The 17816-nt window shown below is 46.9% G+C and overlaps 3 protein-coding genes across 5 annotated transcripts in view; 1 reads left to right on the top strand and 2 right to left on the bottom strand.

Moving 5' to 3' along the window:
• Window positions 1–193: 193 nt before the first annotated feature.
• LOC6545239 (protein snail homolog Sna) lies at window positions 194–6691 on the top strand. Its single transcript, XM_001970995.3, has 4 exons — window positions 194–490; window positions 3941–4395; window positions 4471–4963; window positions 5037–6691. The coding sequence occupies exons 2-4, from the start codon at window positions 3959–3961 to the stop codon at window positions 5442–5444; spliced, it is 1338 nt and encodes a 445-aa protein (XP_001971031.2). The 5' UTR covers window positions 194–490; window positions 3941–3958; the 3' UTR covers window positions 5445–6691.
• LOC6545238 (probable protein phosphatase 2C T23F11.1) lies at window positions 6541–7983 on the bottom strand. Its single transcript, XM_026977604.1, has 2 exons — window positions 7847–7983; window positions 6541–7786 (listed from the first exon to the last, which is right to left on the bottom strand). Exon 2 carries the CDS (start codon window positions 7777–7779, stop codon window positions 6718–6720), a length of 1062 nt encoding a protein of 353 aa, XP_026833405.1. The 5' UTR covers window positions 7780–7786; window positions 7847–7983; the 3' UTR covers window positions 6541–6717.
• A 6171-nt stretch (window positions 7984–14154) lies between these two features.
• LOC6545237 (homeodomain-interacting protein kinase 2) overlaps window positions 14155–17816 on the bottom strand; it is a 39386-nt gene continuing 35724 nt past the window's right edge. For 2 of the 3 annotated variants that reach the window (XM_026977516.1, XM_026977517.1), the window contains exons 7-10: window positions 17537–17766; window positions 15462–17419; window positions 15066–15394; window positions 14155–14968 (exon numbers count right to left, since the gene is read on the bottom strand). In XM_026977516.1, coding sequence (XP_026833317.1) covers window positions 15251–15394; window positions 15462–17419; window positions 17537–17766 — 2332 coding nt within the window. In that variant the 3' untranslated portion in view covers window positions 14155–14968; window positions 15066–15250. The remainder of the gene's footprint in view (window positions 14969–15065; window positions 15395–15461; window positions 17420–17536; window positions 17767–17816) is intronic. The other variant, XM_001970993.3, reaches the window with a different exon arrangement.

Here is a 17816-nt window from a genome sequence, read left to right as displayed (position 1 = left end):
CGGAAAATTAGTCGGACAATTAAATCAGCCAACAGTTACTGCACGCCTGCATGTCAATAATCGCTGCGTAGGCCGCCGATGCTCGGCTATTTCTCTCAGTGTAAGAGCACGTAGGAGAGGGTGGGAGGCGCGAGGTGGACGCCGCCGCCGGAGGCAGAAGAAGAATCGCCGCGGCAGCGTCGGCGGCCGCAAGATGTAAAAACTGTAAGTGGTGTGGCGAAGAACGCTCAGTTCTTCCTGGGATCTCGCTGCGTTCGCTCGCCTTCACGGATGCGCCATCCGTCCGTGGGACAATAAATCGGTTTGACACTTAGCGAGCATCCGTGCGATCCCCCAAACTAAGAAGCAGTAGCGCAGTCTTGGCGGGTGATGAGCTCCGTGGAAACTACGCTCCGTGTGTGATAAAGCATTGAATCATCCGTCTATATTCGCCGGATAGCGACCGGATAGGGGGAGGATTCTTTTCCGGAAACTATTCGAGCTGCGTGGGGTGAGTTGGCAAAATGGGCATGTTTTAGCACCTTTCGGTTACACAATAGAGCACACACCTAGGTCGTGCATAGCTTTCTGCCCAGGAACCGCAACCAAATCGAAAATCTGCTTGGCAAATTGGGCCAACAGATTCGCGTGACTGCGAGTGAGCGGCGGAATGAGCCGATCCCCCCTCGAGCCCCCTCTCCGCGGACAGAACGGGCCGCACTTGTTAAATTAATATTATTATTTCTTTTGATATTTTGACATTTACGTGAGCAATGTTTGCATTGGCAATGAGCTTCTGAGAACGGGAAATAGTGACCGGGCCACATAGTATACTCGTACTCGTAGCTGGTATCTTTCCGCATGGCCGTGCGCCATTGTCTCGCCGTGGTGGATGCGTAGATCCTCAGGCCCATTTAGGCGCATAAACAAGCGATCAGGGATAATTAGCCGCCGTGATTTACAGGTGCAGCCTGCTCCTTTGTGTCCTTTCCCGGCCAAATGTTTATGCCGCGGATCCGTAAACAAACCGTCGGCAACGCGAAGGCGCAGGGGACGGGGAACTGCAGTTGAGGCAACGATTGATGAGGGCCTGCGATGTGGGGTAAACAAAAACTGATGCCCAAATCCAGCATTTCAGCCGGAGCGCAGTGGGGGTGGCGTGGGCATGGCATTGACTCCGGACTGGGAAGCGACCAGAGGTTGAGGCTGGCGCTCTGGATTTTTGTTTATTGTGCACTCGCCTTCCCACTGAACTAAAATGTAAACTATGCTGGGATCACTGCCCTTCCCCTGCCCCTTGGCAGCCATCAGGTATTTATAGATATATATTGAGCGGCTGCGAGGGGAAGACGCATGTTAAGGCCACCGAAGCCAGCGAAGCCACCTCTCTTGGCCATCGGCACTCTGCTTGGCCTCTGTGCACATTAACAGGACTTTGAACTCTTCCAGCCATACGGACACGGTCTACTCGGGCGGGCTATACGGCCGGAGCGGGGGGATCGCAGGGCGGAGACCACGCAATTTGCGCAGATCTGCGGCGGCATGAAAAGGAAAATGGCAGGCGGAAAGCGCAATATCTTACCCGGTCCGTGGTCCATTGTTCGGTGCACATGGAAGACCAAGTTGCGGATGGGGGAGCAGCAATGAGTCATCCCACTGGGGGACTCTAAGCAGCTTAAATACACTGTGAGCAAACTGCTGCTCGAAACATGAATATGTTTGTAAATCATACATCAGGGGTATGAGTCACCTGAAAAGATGTGGAACAAACGAAATAGTATATATTTCAAATATATTGCTTTCGCTCCATCGATTGACTTTAAGAGGCTGCCCATGTTTTCCATTAGAACGCGAGGCAAATGCACATCGGCGATCCCTACCCACCTTCTTCCTGTCATTCGCGATTACCGATCTGCAATCGCACGGGCCGCGGAATAATTAATTAACGACCTGTCAGAGAAACATGCGACATTTCGTACGCCCCCAGCGACTCTGACATCGGAAATATGGCACAGGCATTTTTCTTGGGAAGGCAGGACTGAGGGGTGGAGAGTGCGGCTTTATAAGATCCAAAGAGGAGGAGCACCGATCACTTGTCAGCTGTTTTCCCCGGCGAATTCTCAGACGCATATTGTTCTTGAGAGACGCGGGTATTTCGTGTTCGATGGAAATCGGGTATTGAAAATGACGCGATTAGGTGGAAAATGGCATACATTGAGTGCTATATTTAAATGTATACGGCAACCACCTGGGAACAGTGGGAACAGTGGGAGCAGTGGGAACAGGGACTCAGGTGGTGGGGCATACACATAAATAAATGGGCCGATACTCGCCAAGACACAAATTATGGACGTCTGGCGGCATCTGCTTACACCCACTCAAAAGGGGGAAAAGGGGAAAAGGGGGAAAGGGGGAAAGGGGGGAAGAGGCGCAAGGGGAAAACCACTTTCATGGAAAACCACTTTCGCATTTCGCACACCTTCGGCCACCTTGGCAGCGATCATTCCGCTTAATTGCCGCACAAACATTTTGATGTACTGCTCCCCGAGGAGAGGAGCCGAGGAACCGAGGAACCGAGGAACCGATGGGAATTGGCAGCTAAGCGGGCGCAACAGGTTGCAGAATTCGTTGGCGGGGGCGGATGGCAGCTGTTTAGCTGGGTTGATTCGGCGGGGGAACTTTCAGCCACATTTCCCTCGCTGCCGAAAAAGAAACACACATCAGGCGAAATACAGAGAATGTTGGGGAAACAAACAAAACCGAAAACAAGAGCGATTTCAAAACCGAAAAACCAAAAACCAAAAAGCCAAAACACCAGCAGAGTATGGCACATGACCTCCTCAAGAGTGGAAAAACAGCAGTGTTCCATCGATTCGTCCGAATTTCTCAATGGGTTCTATTAATCGGAAAATCTTTTGGGGCGCAAAAATAAATGAGAAAACTTTCACATGATAAACAAACGATTGAGTGCGGTGGTAGAGAAAAGCTAAATATTTTGAAGAATTTTACAAAACAAAGGCATTAATATTTGAGGGCTGTTTCCAGTCCTCAGCAAACAATCCTGAAACGCTGGTAGCTCTGGAAAATCCCTGTACTGGTCATGGTACAGTGAACTCAAACATGGTCCGAAATAGTCCGCAGCCCACCTGACTTTCGAATGCGCCAATTACGAGCGAGATTAATCAATGCCAAAACAACATGTTCAAATTAAGCGCACTCATTTCGACATAAATTTATTTGACCACGCAAATAGGCGAGGATGGCGAACGCCGGCGGAAAATCGGCACCTCCGACCCACAAAACAGCCAACAAGTGCCAGAATCAGAAGCAGAATCAGAATCAGAATCAAAATGCAATATGCAATGTGCAACATGCGGTATGCGCTATGCAATGACGTTAATCATACGCCCCGTGGGCTCTGCCAACCCTCGACCATGTGCGATAATTCCCGTGCGGCAATGATGATGATGCAGACGACTTTGGCTCACATCTGAGACGCTGAGTGTGGCCTCCCGGCTCTGTCCTTAATTATAAATTGATGCACTTTCAAATAAACAAACAAGAATTATGGCGCAAGCACAAGGAGGGAAAGATCTATGATAGGTGGGATGATAGATGGCGACGATCGCACTTTGAGTGTGCGATCCGGTGGGGTTTCTTATGCCGAATAATTCCATTATTGGCGTATTTTTGGTGCACTTTCAGAAGCTATGCTGAACCACTAATTGGGTAAATGTGAGTTTAATGAATGGGTCTTTGAGTCTTGTGCACCACAATCATTGGAAATGCGGCAGTTCCAAGCAAAATATTATTCATTTCATTTTAAACTCACCATTGACGATGTAGTGGCTGATATGTATTAGCTAGGTAGTGACGCATCGCGATCGCATTTAGCAGGAAATAGAGTATTTCGTGTCTAGTCATGCTGTCTTCATCATAGAAAATCCCCGATGTTTTTCAGGCATTTCTCTTCAACGCGATGACAAAGGACCAGCAGGCGACACCCATTCCCGAGGAGCTGTACAATCTCACCAAGCTGGCGGAGGTCACTCTGTCGGTGGGTCCTCTGGTCACAGACGAGGTGAAGCCACTGCCACTGTACGCCTCCTCGGACGACGACTCCAACTATTACAGCCACAAGGTGTTTGATCGCAGGAAACTGCGTCGATGCACCATCTCCGACTCGAATTCCTGCACCAGCACCAGCAGCAGTTCCAGTTCCAGCTCCAGCTCCAGCCGACAGTCCTCGGAGGACCACCTGGGACTCCAGGGGCATTCGTCGGCGCACCACCACCATGCGGAGCCGGGCGAAATCCTCAACAGCAGCTCGCTGCTGGAGGACGAGCACATCTGTCCCGAGTGCGGAAAGAAGTACTCCACATCCTCCAACCTGGCACGTCATAGACAAACGCACAGGTGAGTTCGCTGCACAAAAATACGCATTTTTAAATTCTCATGATGGTGGTATGGTGGATTCTATGTTCTACAAAGGTCCATCATGGACAAGAAGGCGCGCCACTGTCCGTATTGTGAGAAGGTGTACGTTTCGATGCCCGCCTACTCGATGCACGTGCGCACCCACAATCAGGGATGCGAGTGCCTGTACTGCGGCAAGCGCTTCTCGAGACCCTGGCTCCTCCAGGGCCACATCCGGACCCACACCGGCGAGAAGCCCTTCAAGTGCGGCGTCTGCGAGAAGGCGTTCGCCGACAAGAGCAACCTGCGCGCCCACATCCAGACCCACTCGAACACCAAGCCACACACGTGTGCGCGATGCGGCAAGGCCTTCGCTCTCAAGTCCTACCTGTACAAGCACGAGGAGTCCTCCTGCATGAAGAACCGGGGCGGGGTCTCTGCATCGGGATCGGTATCGGGTGGATCAGCATCCGGTAGCTCCCGGCCTCCCTCTTCGCCCAAGAGGCAGCAGTCGGAGATGGCCGGCGGCTGCACCTCGGCCTTGGGTTCCGGATCCCCAGTTGCGCTGGTAAGTGCCTCACATCGATCTGACATCCTGACTTAAGCCTGATGTAACCCCTTGTTCCACGCTTTTCCTTCAGTGCACCGCCTCTGACTCAGCCAAGTCCACGCTGGCCAACAAGCTGCTGCAGAAGGAAAAGGAGCGCAGGCAGGCGGCCTTGGCCTTCCAGGGCTTTCCGGCTGGCCCAGAGGCAACGGCCTACGAGGAGTACGAGAAGTTCAAGCGGATCAACGTGATCCAGCCGAAGGCGCTGCCGCACAGAGTACCCAGTCTCTACCAGGACCTGCTCCCCAATCCCCACGTGCCACTGGCCTTGCCCTTGGCCATGCCGTACCACTTTCAGGGCCAGGCCACGTCCGCGCCCGCGCCCGCGGAGACCAGCTCCGTGCAGGAACAGCCCGTTGACTTTTCGCCCAAGAACAACTTTACGCACTCGGCCAAGACGAGTCCCTTCGAGCTGACCGGCAATTACGCCATGGTCGCATAGGAACATCCCCACCAGGACACCGAGCAAAAGACACCGGAGAGAGCAAAGCAGAGCCGTTACTGAAATCCAAGTCCTTTCAAAGCCCACCCCAATCCAGGACATTTTCTTACTGTAGTCAACGAATATGTGATAATAATGCAAAAGAGCTAAAGTACCATTAGAGAGTAGATGATTCCAGAGCGACGAGGAGCACGCACAGCTCGTCGAACAGAAGGGTTTCCTCTTCGCGGAGAGCTCCAGAGAAGAGAAGGCGAGGTCATACAGAGTAGATATAGAGAGCCAAGGTTGGATCGATTCCCGATTGATCGTTTGATCTTCACTTAGTTGTAATAAGAGACTTCTTAGAGACTTGCCAAGAACAGCGACAAAAAACCAATGTAACCAGTATTTTTTTATAGCACATACGATTACCGATCGGAGAGTTAGCATCGCGAGATGTAGGATATAGCATCCCACTCCGCACTCCGGACGATCGAACTCCGCAGCAAAGCTACAAACTTTACACATAGTCAACTAGCTTTATGATTTTACAAGCACTAGGCATATCCAAACTAACCCCATTAATCACTTTGCATTAAGGCATTGGTCGGCTTCCTGCTTCCGGCACGGAAGTCGCTCCAAAACGAGAGAACTTCTAGTCTTTACATTTAAATTCAGCGCACATTTGGCCAGAGCAAGGGGTATCCCCATCTCCTCACCTTTGTGCGCGCGCTATTTTAAGCACTTTACGGCCGCAAGTGGTGCAATAATTGACATAACCGTATCGCTGATTAATTAGAGTAATTAGGGTACCATATTGCAATCTGTATATTTCTACTTTCACGATTCGGAGCAACCGGCCATCTCATTGTAGCCCCACCATCTGGTTATCGAGAGACAGACACCCACTGCATTTCGACTCGACCTACAGCTAATCGCACCAAAGATACTTCGTTTTAGATGCGCACGCATCTACCTTTATACCTTTATGTACTCGTACTTACACCAAAAGATATATACACGTATACGTAGCTCTAAAATGTATGATAGATTTGCACATTAACTCGAATTAAACGAGAGATCCACTGATCCCGAGAAAATGCAAACCAAAGTGTTCTTATTTCTAGCAACTGGGCGGATCATTGATTTTTGTTTATTAGTTCATAGCTGCCGATAAAAGATGTGCGGTGACTGATAATTTGGACTGCCACTATTGTAATGTCCCAAATCCAAGTACAAATGTAAGAGCAAACAAACCCAGTAACGAAAAATACAAAATTAAGGAAGAAGAACGTTAAAGGTTCTCCCGCGGAGTATCGCTTTCGCGAAATCCGAAGCCCAGGCCCAATCGCGAGGTCGACGTCCCCGAGGATCCCTGCGAGTAGGGAGTTACGACCTTTAGGACCGGCTGCTCCTTGATGTCGCCCACGGTTTCTACGGGTGTCTTCCGCCGGCCACCGCAGCGCACCACCAGATCCTCGTAGCTCTTGTTGTGCAGCAGGCACACCAGGATGACGGTCATGTTGTCGCCGCCCAGGCCGCTCGTGTGCCCGTCCGGCGCCAAGCAGCTGGTCATCAGCTCCTCGCAAATGAGCTCCGGCTCCATGCCATCGCATATGCGCCCGCGCACGAACTGGCAGACGTCCGAGCTGCTCATCACATCCCAGATGCCGTCGCAGGCCAGCAGGACGAACTCCCAGTCGTCGGTAATGTCGCGCACCTCCACGTCGGGATTGGCGGTCACGATCTGCTCTTCAGGGCTCTTCTGTGAGTTCTTCTTGTAGATGAAGTCTCCGAGGGCGCGGGAGAGCGCCAGATTGCCATTGACCCGATTCAACTCCACCCAGCCACCGCCGGCCAGGATCCGTTTGGTCTCCTCCGCGTCATTCGGCTTGTGGTCCATGGACAGGGCGTGGACCACTCCGGAAATGCAGGCGATGGCCCGCGAGTCGCCCGCATTGGCGCAGTACAGGCGCCGCTCCCGAATGAGCACCACAACGGCAGTGGAGCCGGCCGTTTGCTCCCCAATGGTGCCATTGTGCAGCATCTCGCGATCGAAGTCGAGGAAGGCCCTCTTCAGGGCCAACGCCACGCTATTGTCCCGATACTCCGGCCTCTTGGTGACGAACTTGTGCAGATGCTTGCCCGCGAACTTGGCCACCGCCGCTCCGCCGTGTCCGTCGTAGACGGCGAAGAAGGCCGCCTGCGGATCCTCCGGCAGTGCCAGAATGTGGGTGTGTGCGTCCTCCATCTCCACGCGCCATCCCTGCATGCAGGATGAGCCCACGCGATAGCTAGCGTTGCCACAGCAGGCTGAGTCCTTGGTGGTCACCGGTTCCGACAGCGTCTGCCCCATTATCAACCTAAGGAACGAGTAAGCCATTAAAGACGCTATCAAACCAGGTTGGCCTGAGATCGGTGACCTTATATCTCGATTTCTGTAGGATTATGAGCTTCTGCTGGTACGCCTTTTGGATACTGGAGTAAAACAGTCTAATCCCTCTGTGATTATTGGGCTATCAATCGGGGTTTTGGAATTTAGACGACTGGCTGAACAGGCCTACTCCGCTCGATTCGCCGATCAGGAAAGGATCGTTAACTTATACCTTACCTGGATAACTTACACTTCTTAGAGAAGGGTGCCATTAAATAAGTAACAAAATGTTTTTATTTTTGTTGTTGATAATTTTGGTTTTGTATTTGTTATCGGTTGTCGTTTTTTGTTTCTCTTTATTTTTTCTTTGTTTTTTTTTTATAATTTGGTTTACTTTGTTAGCGTTTGTTTTCATATACACAAATACATCTAAGTATATATTGATACACGCATATCGCGCATATTAAATCTTGTTCGTTTCATATATAGACATTTACTTTTAATTGTTTGTTGTGGCTGTAGATTACTACACGTGTATCCTTTTAGGCATATGTACGAGAGTATGTAATTACCATAATTTATATGCATCTGCATCTTTGAGTAGGTGTATCTGCATCTGTTTCTGCTACTGCTTCTGCTCTGCTTCTCTATCTGCATCTGAATTTCCCTTCGTGTGAGTTTCAAGTTTCTTAATTAATCCGTTTTGTATATATTCTCTTTAAAGTGTAAAGACACTAAATTTCACAATGTTCGATTTCATTCCCTCCATGGGCCACAGAGGGACATTCCCACTCCCCAAAATGTGCGAAGATGAGTTTGGGAGGGGTTTTCCAAGCCAGAACTAGCCGAAAATCATCTGGGGAACTAAAGTTAATTTGTCGTGTGGAGTATGTTTGTGTCTGAGTATGTAAATAAGTTACGAAAATCTTGGGGCTTATTTATACTATATTCGTGTATGTATATAATTCTATATCGATATAGTCGTATTATAAAATCTCTAAACAGCCATAAAAGTCAAAAGTTCTTATTCATATCTATTAATTATCTAGACGCGTTTACACTGCCACTAAGTTGACGTAACTTGAGTTAATCTTTATCATTACCGTTATTTTAATCTGTACTTTTTGTATTTCTTGCTTAATTGCTGCCTAACTCTTCTGAAATCGGAACTCGATTGTTATAGGTTTTATCTGTTGGTTAGGGAGGGAACTCTATACATAAATACAAACGTTGCGGCTCATTGTTTCGTTTAGTTTGATTGGTTTTGGATTTGGATTCGGGTTTGCTTCGCTTTGCTTTGGTTTGGTCTCGAGACTTTTAATTCAATTCATTCACTAGGGCTACGATTATTTGTATTTGATAAAGTAGCTGGCCTCCTAATATCTTGGGGGCCCTCAAAAAGGTACGCATATCCGAATAAGACAGAGAGATATACTTATGACTTCGCGTATATATATTTTGATTCGCATCTAACTCTAGTATCGATAGCTTATCAAGTACAATGCTAAATGTATCGGTGTGCTTGGTTTTTGATATAAGTTTGAATTTCATTTCCGTTTCTTTCGATTTCGATTTCCTTAAGCCTAAATAAGAGAGGACACCAAGTAAAAACATTCAGTACACGTTCATTGAAATACTATTAGAATACAAAAAGAGTGATTAAGTACGATTAGAGTTTTTGTGGTTGAGTGTTGGAGAATACTTGGAATGCGGTGAATTTGTAATGAGGTGTTGTTTCCTTTCAACTTTACACGTAAGTTATGCGTTGGTGAGTGATGTTGGTGAAACATTCAATGAGGTGCTGTTCAACTGAACTTCAGTGCAGTGTTTGGTGGTGAAGTTTTGTTGAAACATCTTGAGGTTGTTTCAGTGTTGGTGAGTTGCCTTTGACGAAATAAAGGTGCAAGGTCAAATCTCTTCGTTGACGATCGAAAACATTCATGTTGCGGGTTGCGTTCTTGGGACAGGAGCTCTGGTTCCACTTGCCCGGCAATTCGTTGTTGTCTAACCCAGGAATCCCTTGATCAAATCTGAGGTCGGGGATTCGTAAATGTGATACTAGGACTAGGGGTCAAGGTCATGTACTACATGTGAATATGACTTGGTGCCCACGAAAAATAAACACTAATGGGGTAGTGTGGCGTGGTGAGTGATTGTGTGTTTGTGAGTGGAGTGTGCGCGCACTTTGATTATCCTTCTTTGGTTTACTTCCCTTCACTTTGTAATCGAATGCAAAGCCTGGCCTCTACTCGCTATTTTTGCTAAACGTAAATGTATATGGAGTCTCTACTCGAGTTCGTATATAAAAATATTTAAATTCTTTAATCTGAAACGCGCAATCGCCCAAAGTGCGGACTGTCACCGCTGTAAGTACATCTATATTTTCGTATATTTCATATGTATATAAAAAGCAAATCCCATAAAAGTGCTCTCTCTGATCTATTAAAACATATATTGTTTCGATTACGTTTTCATCACCCAATGACTTCGCTTTGCTCTGGCCTCTTCAAATTCTGGCTTGTTTTGAAATCAGCAAAAGGTACGATCATTTAAATTCAATATCTTTACCATTATCTGTATTCGCCATAGCGTTTATACATATGTATGTACGACTGTGAGTACGATCTCAGCCCTAGCTGCTAATTATCATATTTCATATTTCGTGTATATATAACACATATTGTTCTGTTATTTGGTTTTCTGTAGGTAGGAAATATGCTAGTCTTATAAATTTCACACATCAACATTTCGGTTATCGTTATGATCTCTCCTCTTGCCTAGGAAATAATTTCTTAGTTAATAAAATATATCCGCATATACATATATTCTGTGTGTGTGTATTAAAAACTTCTAATGTCGATCCGAACCACAATTTTTAAGAGGATTTTAGAAAGTTCTTCAAGTGAAGGAAACACGAAGAGGTTATCAATATCGTAATAAAGTTACTGGTAGCCTACTAAGTCGGTATTATCCGCATCCGTAAAATTATGCTATCATTAAGTAGGAGAGGGCCCCTGCTAAGTTTTTGGATCTCGCTCCAGCTGTCCAGTTGTTCAGGTCCAGCTCAAACGAAAGAAATCTAATTATGGACGGGTTCTTATCAATCTTGTTTGTCAACTCCTCTAATCTCCCTCAACCCATCTGTTACAGATTGGTTTTGAATTTCCAGTTCCGGTTCGGTTCGGTTACAGTTTCGGTTTCGCTTGCTCTGTTTTGGTAAATGCAAAACAAAATATCTTTACTTTCCGGTAAAAGCTCATCAATTGTTGGTCAATCAAACAACTTCGTGGAGGGTGGTTCAAAGTTCAAAGTTCAAGGTTTAAGGTTCGAGGGGTGTGGCGGGCGGGGTGGGGCGTGCGAAATCAATCTATAATCTGCAGAAACCTGGTTGGTCTTGAACTAAATCTAAATCAGCTGAAGCTAGCCTCTTGCGGGGAGCAACTAGACTACTAGGTCCCCAATACTAAAATTAAATTGTTTGCACAATTTGCTTTGACTGGCTAATCGTTATCGATATTATTGCACAATAACTACGATTAATATTAAGTTCATTCACTAATCATTTAAACTTAAAAATTATTTACTCCTTTGTAATTTGGTGGGATATATGTTGTATTTGTTGTTTTGCATCATCATCATCATAATCTCCGTTTGCTTTTGATTAAGTTGTTCTTAAAGCACTAAGAAACAAAATAATAGGAAATAAAGAAAAACGAAAATATCTGCGATATCTGTTATGTATATTTACGATTTCTATATTTTGTAGGACATAAGTAAATATAAGCAATATGTATGGTATATGTTGTGGCTATGTTCCATTATTAAACAAAGTTAAGCAAAGAAACAAAGTAAATTAAAAGTAAATTTAAATGGTTAAAATAGTAAATAGTAAGGGGAACTCATCCGAACTCAGTACGATTAAACAAGTACATGTACATACATATGAAATATATTAGTAAACATCGATCGGCATACTCGCTCTACAGTATCGTATATCATCATATTTTTGTCGGAAATCGAGAGGACGACGAGTACAAATACTAAGGCTACACAGTTAAAACATTTCTCCTTTAAATATATACGTATATTAGAGTTTTGTGTGGATCTCTCCGTATTTCGCTGGTGGTGCAAGCCACCCGGAGTTCCTCTTAAATACAAGTCCTCCGACAGTGGGCCCCAAAAGTCTGCTAACGACCGGGTTCCAGCTGCCTGCTTATCGAGTGTGAGTTTGTTTAATATATAGGTTTAATTTGTTGTTGATTTTCTTTAAATATAAATGTAATTTGTTGCTTGTTAATATAAATTTAATTTGTCGTTTAATATAAATTTAATTTGTTTGTTTGTTGTTGTTTTCATAAGTCTATTAACGTTTCGTTTTTGTTACATTTAAAGCGTTCATGATTTGTTTTCTTGTTTTTTTTTTTCTCGGTTTTGCTTTCTTGCTGATGCTCCTAAATATTGAGTAGAAAGAGAAGAAAAGTTCGTCTGCCCTCGCAGATATTTAGCATATACATTTATAATATAAGTTCGCACACTGAGTGGGTGCAGGACAAGAAACACAAATCGGAAACACAGATCGCAACTTTCCGCTGACATCTAAAAACGGTCACACAGCTGTTTTTTATACAATATTCATGCTTATTTGACTATATGCTTTAGTTGAATGGTCCATAAAATTTCTATAAAAAAAGAACTTGCTGAGTACATCTATGTCTATTATCTAGATAAGGTTCGCTCGACTTTAAACAAGAATCTTAAATCTGCCGAGTTGTGGTTTTCGTTTATTGTTTATTACAATTACAATTGTTAGCTGCTGGTTGCCGTTATTGTTTATACACAAAATATATCCATAATATAAATGTACTCGAACCACGTCTAGAATCTATAAGCTAGAATCTAGAATCTAGGTTTCTATGTTTTTTGTATTTACTCGTATATATTCACAACACTAACGTTTCTTAATTACGTCTATGTATGCTACAATTTTCATCCTTTCCTACTACAAAAAGTGTTATTACTCGCTTGTTAAAAAGTTATTTGCTTGGTTAAAAAAACGATTTGTTGTCGTGCTAACGCTATTGAATCCTGCACACTAATTAGTTAACATATAGATGCATATTCCGTATCCGTATCGCAATTGGTTATTCGTAATTTTAGGTAATTTCTATTCGCCGGCGACGACTGACAAAAAACGTTTGCGGACTTCTCTGCTTCTCGCTCGTTAAAAACTACATCACAATAATTATATGCTAGATCATTTCCAATCGTCGGAGTTAATTCGACCCGATCCCGAAATAGCTTAATGTACACAGCTGAATTAGGAAGGGGCGAAGGATGGTTTAAATATTTCTGCTCTGTATCTGTATCATTCTGTATCAGTATAATTCATTATATAGGAAGTGCCACCCTCCAAGGACCGATTTTTCTAAACTCTCAGTTGGGACAACCGAGTAATCGACCCGGGGAGGGCGAAAAATTAGTTGCTGCTCGGTTATTTTATCGCGAAAAGTTATGTTTAATTCTAACTACGAAATACTTTAGGAAACCTATTTAACAAGATTTAGTTTATATTTTATATTAAGGATCTATAGTGGGCGAGTTAAAGTAAGCCAGGTTTGTACATATCAAAATTGGATTCTATATATTACATCTTCTCTGGGGGGAAAGCCTAAAACAAGGGGTTGTAGTGGGACAAACTCTAAAAGCCTAAACTGCTAGATTGCTTGTTATTTTTGTTTGGTTTTGTACTTTAGTAAACTTTCTTATGCGCTTTCCTAGTTAAAAGAATAACCAAAACGCAGATCTTGTTCCGGGACACAGATAGGTTAAAAAGAAATGTGAAGTCTAAAAATGAAACGTACCGCAGACTAACTGGCTTCACTGACCGACCTGATCAGTTTTAAAATCGGCTTTTAGTTGGGCTGCGGCTAGCTTTAGTACCGATATATGTAAGTATATGCGTATTATGTACACTTGTTCCTATAATTATTTGTTGTTGCTCGTTAAACATAATTTAGAATTGTTATCTGTTATCTGTTAGTTGTTAGTTGTAATTCTTTTCTCGGCTATTCCTATGAGTGAGTTACGAGTGTGTAAAAAACGTTCGCCCTTTAACCTTCTCCCGTTCTATCCACTAAATCTATGAGCTATGTAATTGTTAAGTTCTTTGTTGATATCTCCTAGGGTATCTATTTATTTGCTTGTTTGTTTGCTAGTAAGGTTTTTGCGGTATTCAATTTGTTGTGGTTCTCTACTAACCTCGTCTAACTCTACTCCTGCATCATAATCATAATCATAATCTTCATCGGCTCTCGTCATCTCAATTTGTTTTGTCGCTTGTTTTGTGTAAAAGGCAAATTGCATAACAATGTTGTTTATTTTCTTATCTGGTTGCTGGTGTTGCTGCTGCTAGGTTTTTGATTTTCTGAGGTACTTGCTAGGGAATTTCGAAGCTTTCTCTTACTGGCGCTCTGGCCTAATGTTGCAGTTGTCGACGTGCCGTAAACTCTAGTTTAGTTTAGCTTTCTCTTGATATATAGTATTCATAATAATAGTGTTACATATGCATGTATATATATAATTGGATAATAGAGAATATTATGTGGAAGTTATCAATAAAACACACGACACACATTTATAAAACGCTTTCGTTTTGAAGAAAAACATCTCTCGATATGCACCTAATTCGCATATTTCGAGGGTATGAAGCTATAGCTGTAGTGTGTGTGTGGGTGTGGCGTTGTGCTGATACACAACCTGCCAAAAGTTTGCCTGAGCACTGTACACCCAGCTGCGTGTAGGAGTGCTTTACATTTATATTTAATATTATTTAAAAAATAATAAAAATTAATAGTAGCAGAAGGGAGATCCCACGGAACCTCGAAAAAAAAACTAGCTGATAACTGGCAACGAGGCTGGGGACTTGGACTTGGCTTAATGCTGGCGGCGTGCTTTACGTGTTGCGGTTGTGTCTGAGGATGTGGCTGATGCTGCCGTTGCTACGGCGTCGTCGCTGCCCGTCTGCAGCATGGAGTTGTTGTGGATGATAGTCTGCTGCATGAGCAGCATGAACCACCAGCACTGAGTCAGCTGCAGCTGCTGTTGTTGCTGTTGCTGCAGCTCTTGGCTTTGCTCCGGCTGGTCTCCTGCCCCGCCCGAGGCCACAAAAGATCTGGGAATAAAAAACGGATGTACGATCATTAGCCGTAAGATCTAGATTTGAAGGAGAAGTCTGAATTCGGCTCGGCATCCCGGCATTTTCGACTCACTCGAGCGTTGAATCATTCGATCGGGCTCTAGCTCAAGATCATAACAACAGTGGTGATGGTGGTGTTGTGCGGTGTGTGGTTGGTTGGGTGGTTCTTAGTTCTTGGTTCTTGGTTCTGGGTGGGTGCACATCCTCGTCCCGCGTCTCTCCTCATCGCCCCTCTCCCCGTCAACTCCCATCGTCGGTCTACTCAGCCCCATACCATATGTTGGTGGGCGCGAAGTGCGCCGCGTGTTTGCTGGCGGCTACCTGGGCAGGACTAAGCGGTCCAAACTGGCTGTACTGGGTGGGTATCTGAATGTGAGCTGGCAGCGGATGTGATGGTATCACCTGAGAAAGCAGTAACACGTTCGTTAGCTACGATAGAATAAGATATATAATTCATAACCCATCTCACCTGACGACTGGAGCTGTTGTGGGCCGGAGGTGGGGCCACCACCGCCCGATTGGCGTAGGCATAGCTAGGGGCCGCCTGTGAAACGAACACTGTGGGCCGGCGGTAAATGTCGCCCTGCGCATAAATATCCGGCTGCAACAAAGCGGCCGCCGCCGTCGATGATGGCGACCCGCCCAGCGGTGTTCCGGCCTGGTGATGATGATGTCCGTGACTGTGATGATGCGGATGCGGGGCCACACTCGACGGCGGTGGCTGAGTGCTTCCTGGTAGTCCCACGCTGCCCGGAGGCGGCTGTGATGGCTGACGATAGACCTGTGGAGGACCCCACGACGGAGGACCGACGCTGGCCGCCGCCGCTGCAGCTGCAGCAGCTGCTGCGGCAGCCGCAGCGCTTATCGACGAAGATGATGATGCGGAGCTGCTCTTGGAGTGGGCCAATGGTGGAGCCACAGAGGGGGCCACATAGCTTATTGGAGCTACAGAGGGGGCCTCTCGCTTTGGATGAGCAAGCGGCAGAGCGGCCACTCCCGATCCCGAAGATGTAGGTGCCCAGGAGGAGCGCTTCGTGTCCAACTGTTGCGGCGGAGCAGCTGCATACTCCGGATAGAACTCGGCTGGCTCCTGCTTGGTGGGAATGTGCGGCAAACTGGCCGAAGATGAGGGCTGGCTGGGTGCCTGCGGCTGGTAGCCACACTCGCTTTGGGCCATGGCCAAGATGCGTTTCTTTTGCGACTGGCCGGGCTCATACTTGATGCTCGGCTGGGGCTGGGGCAGCACCTGCTGCGGCGGTGGCTGCGGTTGGTACTGCTGCTGCTGCTGCTGCTGCTGTGGAGGAGGAGCTGGTTGCTGCTGTTGGTGGTGGTGATGCTTGGGACTTCCCACGGCGGCTGCGGCGGCGGCATGATGACGACGGCGGGCATCTTCCGGATCATGATCACCTACGGTTACGCATGGAATTACTAGCTGGACGTGCGATGACTTATGGCGACTGAGATGCGACTGAGATTGGGAGGAACTGGGGCAGAGGACAGGGGCACCAAACTGAGCGGTAGAGGAGGACATGGCTGAGGAGGAGGAAGTGGGGGCGGGATGATGGGGATGATGCTGATGGTGACTGGAAGTGGAAGCAGACGTGGAGGAGGACGTGGACGTGGCTTGGTAATGAGGATGCGTCGCCGGCTGAGTATGAGTCGGAGGCTGTGACTGAAGCTGATGCTGAAGCTGCGATCCCGATCCCGCTGCCGAACCCGCTCCCGTTCCTATTCCACTTCCACTCGCTGGCTGATGAGGCGGATTCAGATGATGAGACGGATTCAGATGATGAGGGTGGTGGTGGTTGTGGTGACTACTGCTACTGTGGCTACTGTTACTGCTATGGCTACTGCTATGCTGGCTACCCTTGCCGCTGTTGCTTCCCAGTTGGTTCTGAATCGGATTTGGATTCTGATTCTGATTCTGAGTCTGAGCATTACCATAGTTTATCTGCTGCTGCTGCTGCTGTTGCTGTTGCTGCTGGGGATGTGGATGCGGCTGCTGGTGGGCACTGCTCCTGCTACAGGAGGAGCTTGGCGCGTGCTGTAGCAGACTGCTGCTGGTCTGCGACTGGGCATGCGCCCGTTGCTTCAGCACCGGCACCTGGGCTCCTCCAGCCTCTCCGCCCTCGTCCTCGCTGTCCGAGATCGTTATCACAGCCGTGGGCGAGGGCGTGTCGTGGATGGTTATCGTCGGCTGCTTCACATGCTGCGGATGCTGCGAGCTCTGCGGATGCGGATGCGGCTGCTGTCCATGCTGCTGGTGGGCATGTGCCGGGGGCTGTTGGTAAACCACTGCTCCACCGGCTCCTCCGTTGGCGTTGCAGTTGCTCACAATGTGGTGACCTGAGGAGCTGCTGTAGGGCTGGGTATGGGCGACGGGGACGTGATGATGGTGCGAGCTCGACGAGCTTCCATTCACAATGTCTGAGGGAGAAGGAAAATATCAAATTAGTGGATACCAAGCATTATTTTCAATAGTTCAAAAGTTTCAAATAGAAATGAGAATGGTCTGGGGAAGTTTCATATTGCATCTGGACTCACTGCTAGCGGAGGCAGCCGAGGAAGCCACCACCGATCCGGCACTGGCGCTGTAGCCACTGCCATTCCCGTAGTTGCAGTTGTGATGCGTGTGGTACTGGGGCGAAACGTGAGCTGCGCGCTGGTACCGCTGCTGGTGGGGCGGCGAGCTTTCCTTCACCCGCTTCTTCACCGGCGACAGCTGCTGGTGCTCCTTCTTCTCGTGGCGCGGCACGCGATAAGAGTTGCCCTTGCTGAAAAGAGGTAAGGCGAACATAAGGAGGGGATTTCCTCAAGGAGTTAC

This window comes from Drosophila erecta, unplaced genomic scaffold (assembly GCF_003286155.1).
Source record: "Drosophila erecta strain 14021-0224.00,06,07 unplaced genomic scaffold, DereRS2 tig00000021-arrow-pilon, whole genome shotgun sequence".
Lineage (NCBI taxonomy): Eukaryota > Metazoa > Arthropoda > Insecta > Diptera > Drosophilidae > Drosophila > Drosophila erecta.
The sequence above is the reverse complement of the archived record's forward strand: the minus strand, read 5'-3'. Positions and strand labels throughout refer to the sequence as shown.

Bases quoted from the DNA above. Each gene is read 5' to 3' on its own strand.
- LOC6545239 (XM_001970995.3), top strand. From the start codon at position 3,959: ATGACAAAGGACCAGCAGGCGACACCCATTCCCGAGGAGCTGTACAAT. The intron at 4,396-4,470 runs GTGAGTTCGCTG...TGTTCTACAAAG, and splicing joins CGTCATAGACAAACGCACAG to GTCCATCATGGACAAGAAGG. The intron at 4,964-5,036 runs GTAAGTGCCTCA...CTTTTCCTTCAG, and splicing joins CCGGATCCCCAGTTGCGCTG to TGCACCGCCTCTGACTCAGC.
- LOC6545238 (XM_026977604.1), bottom strand. From the start codon at position 7,779: ATGGGGCAGACGCTGTCGGAACCGGTGACCACCAAGGACTCAGCCTGC.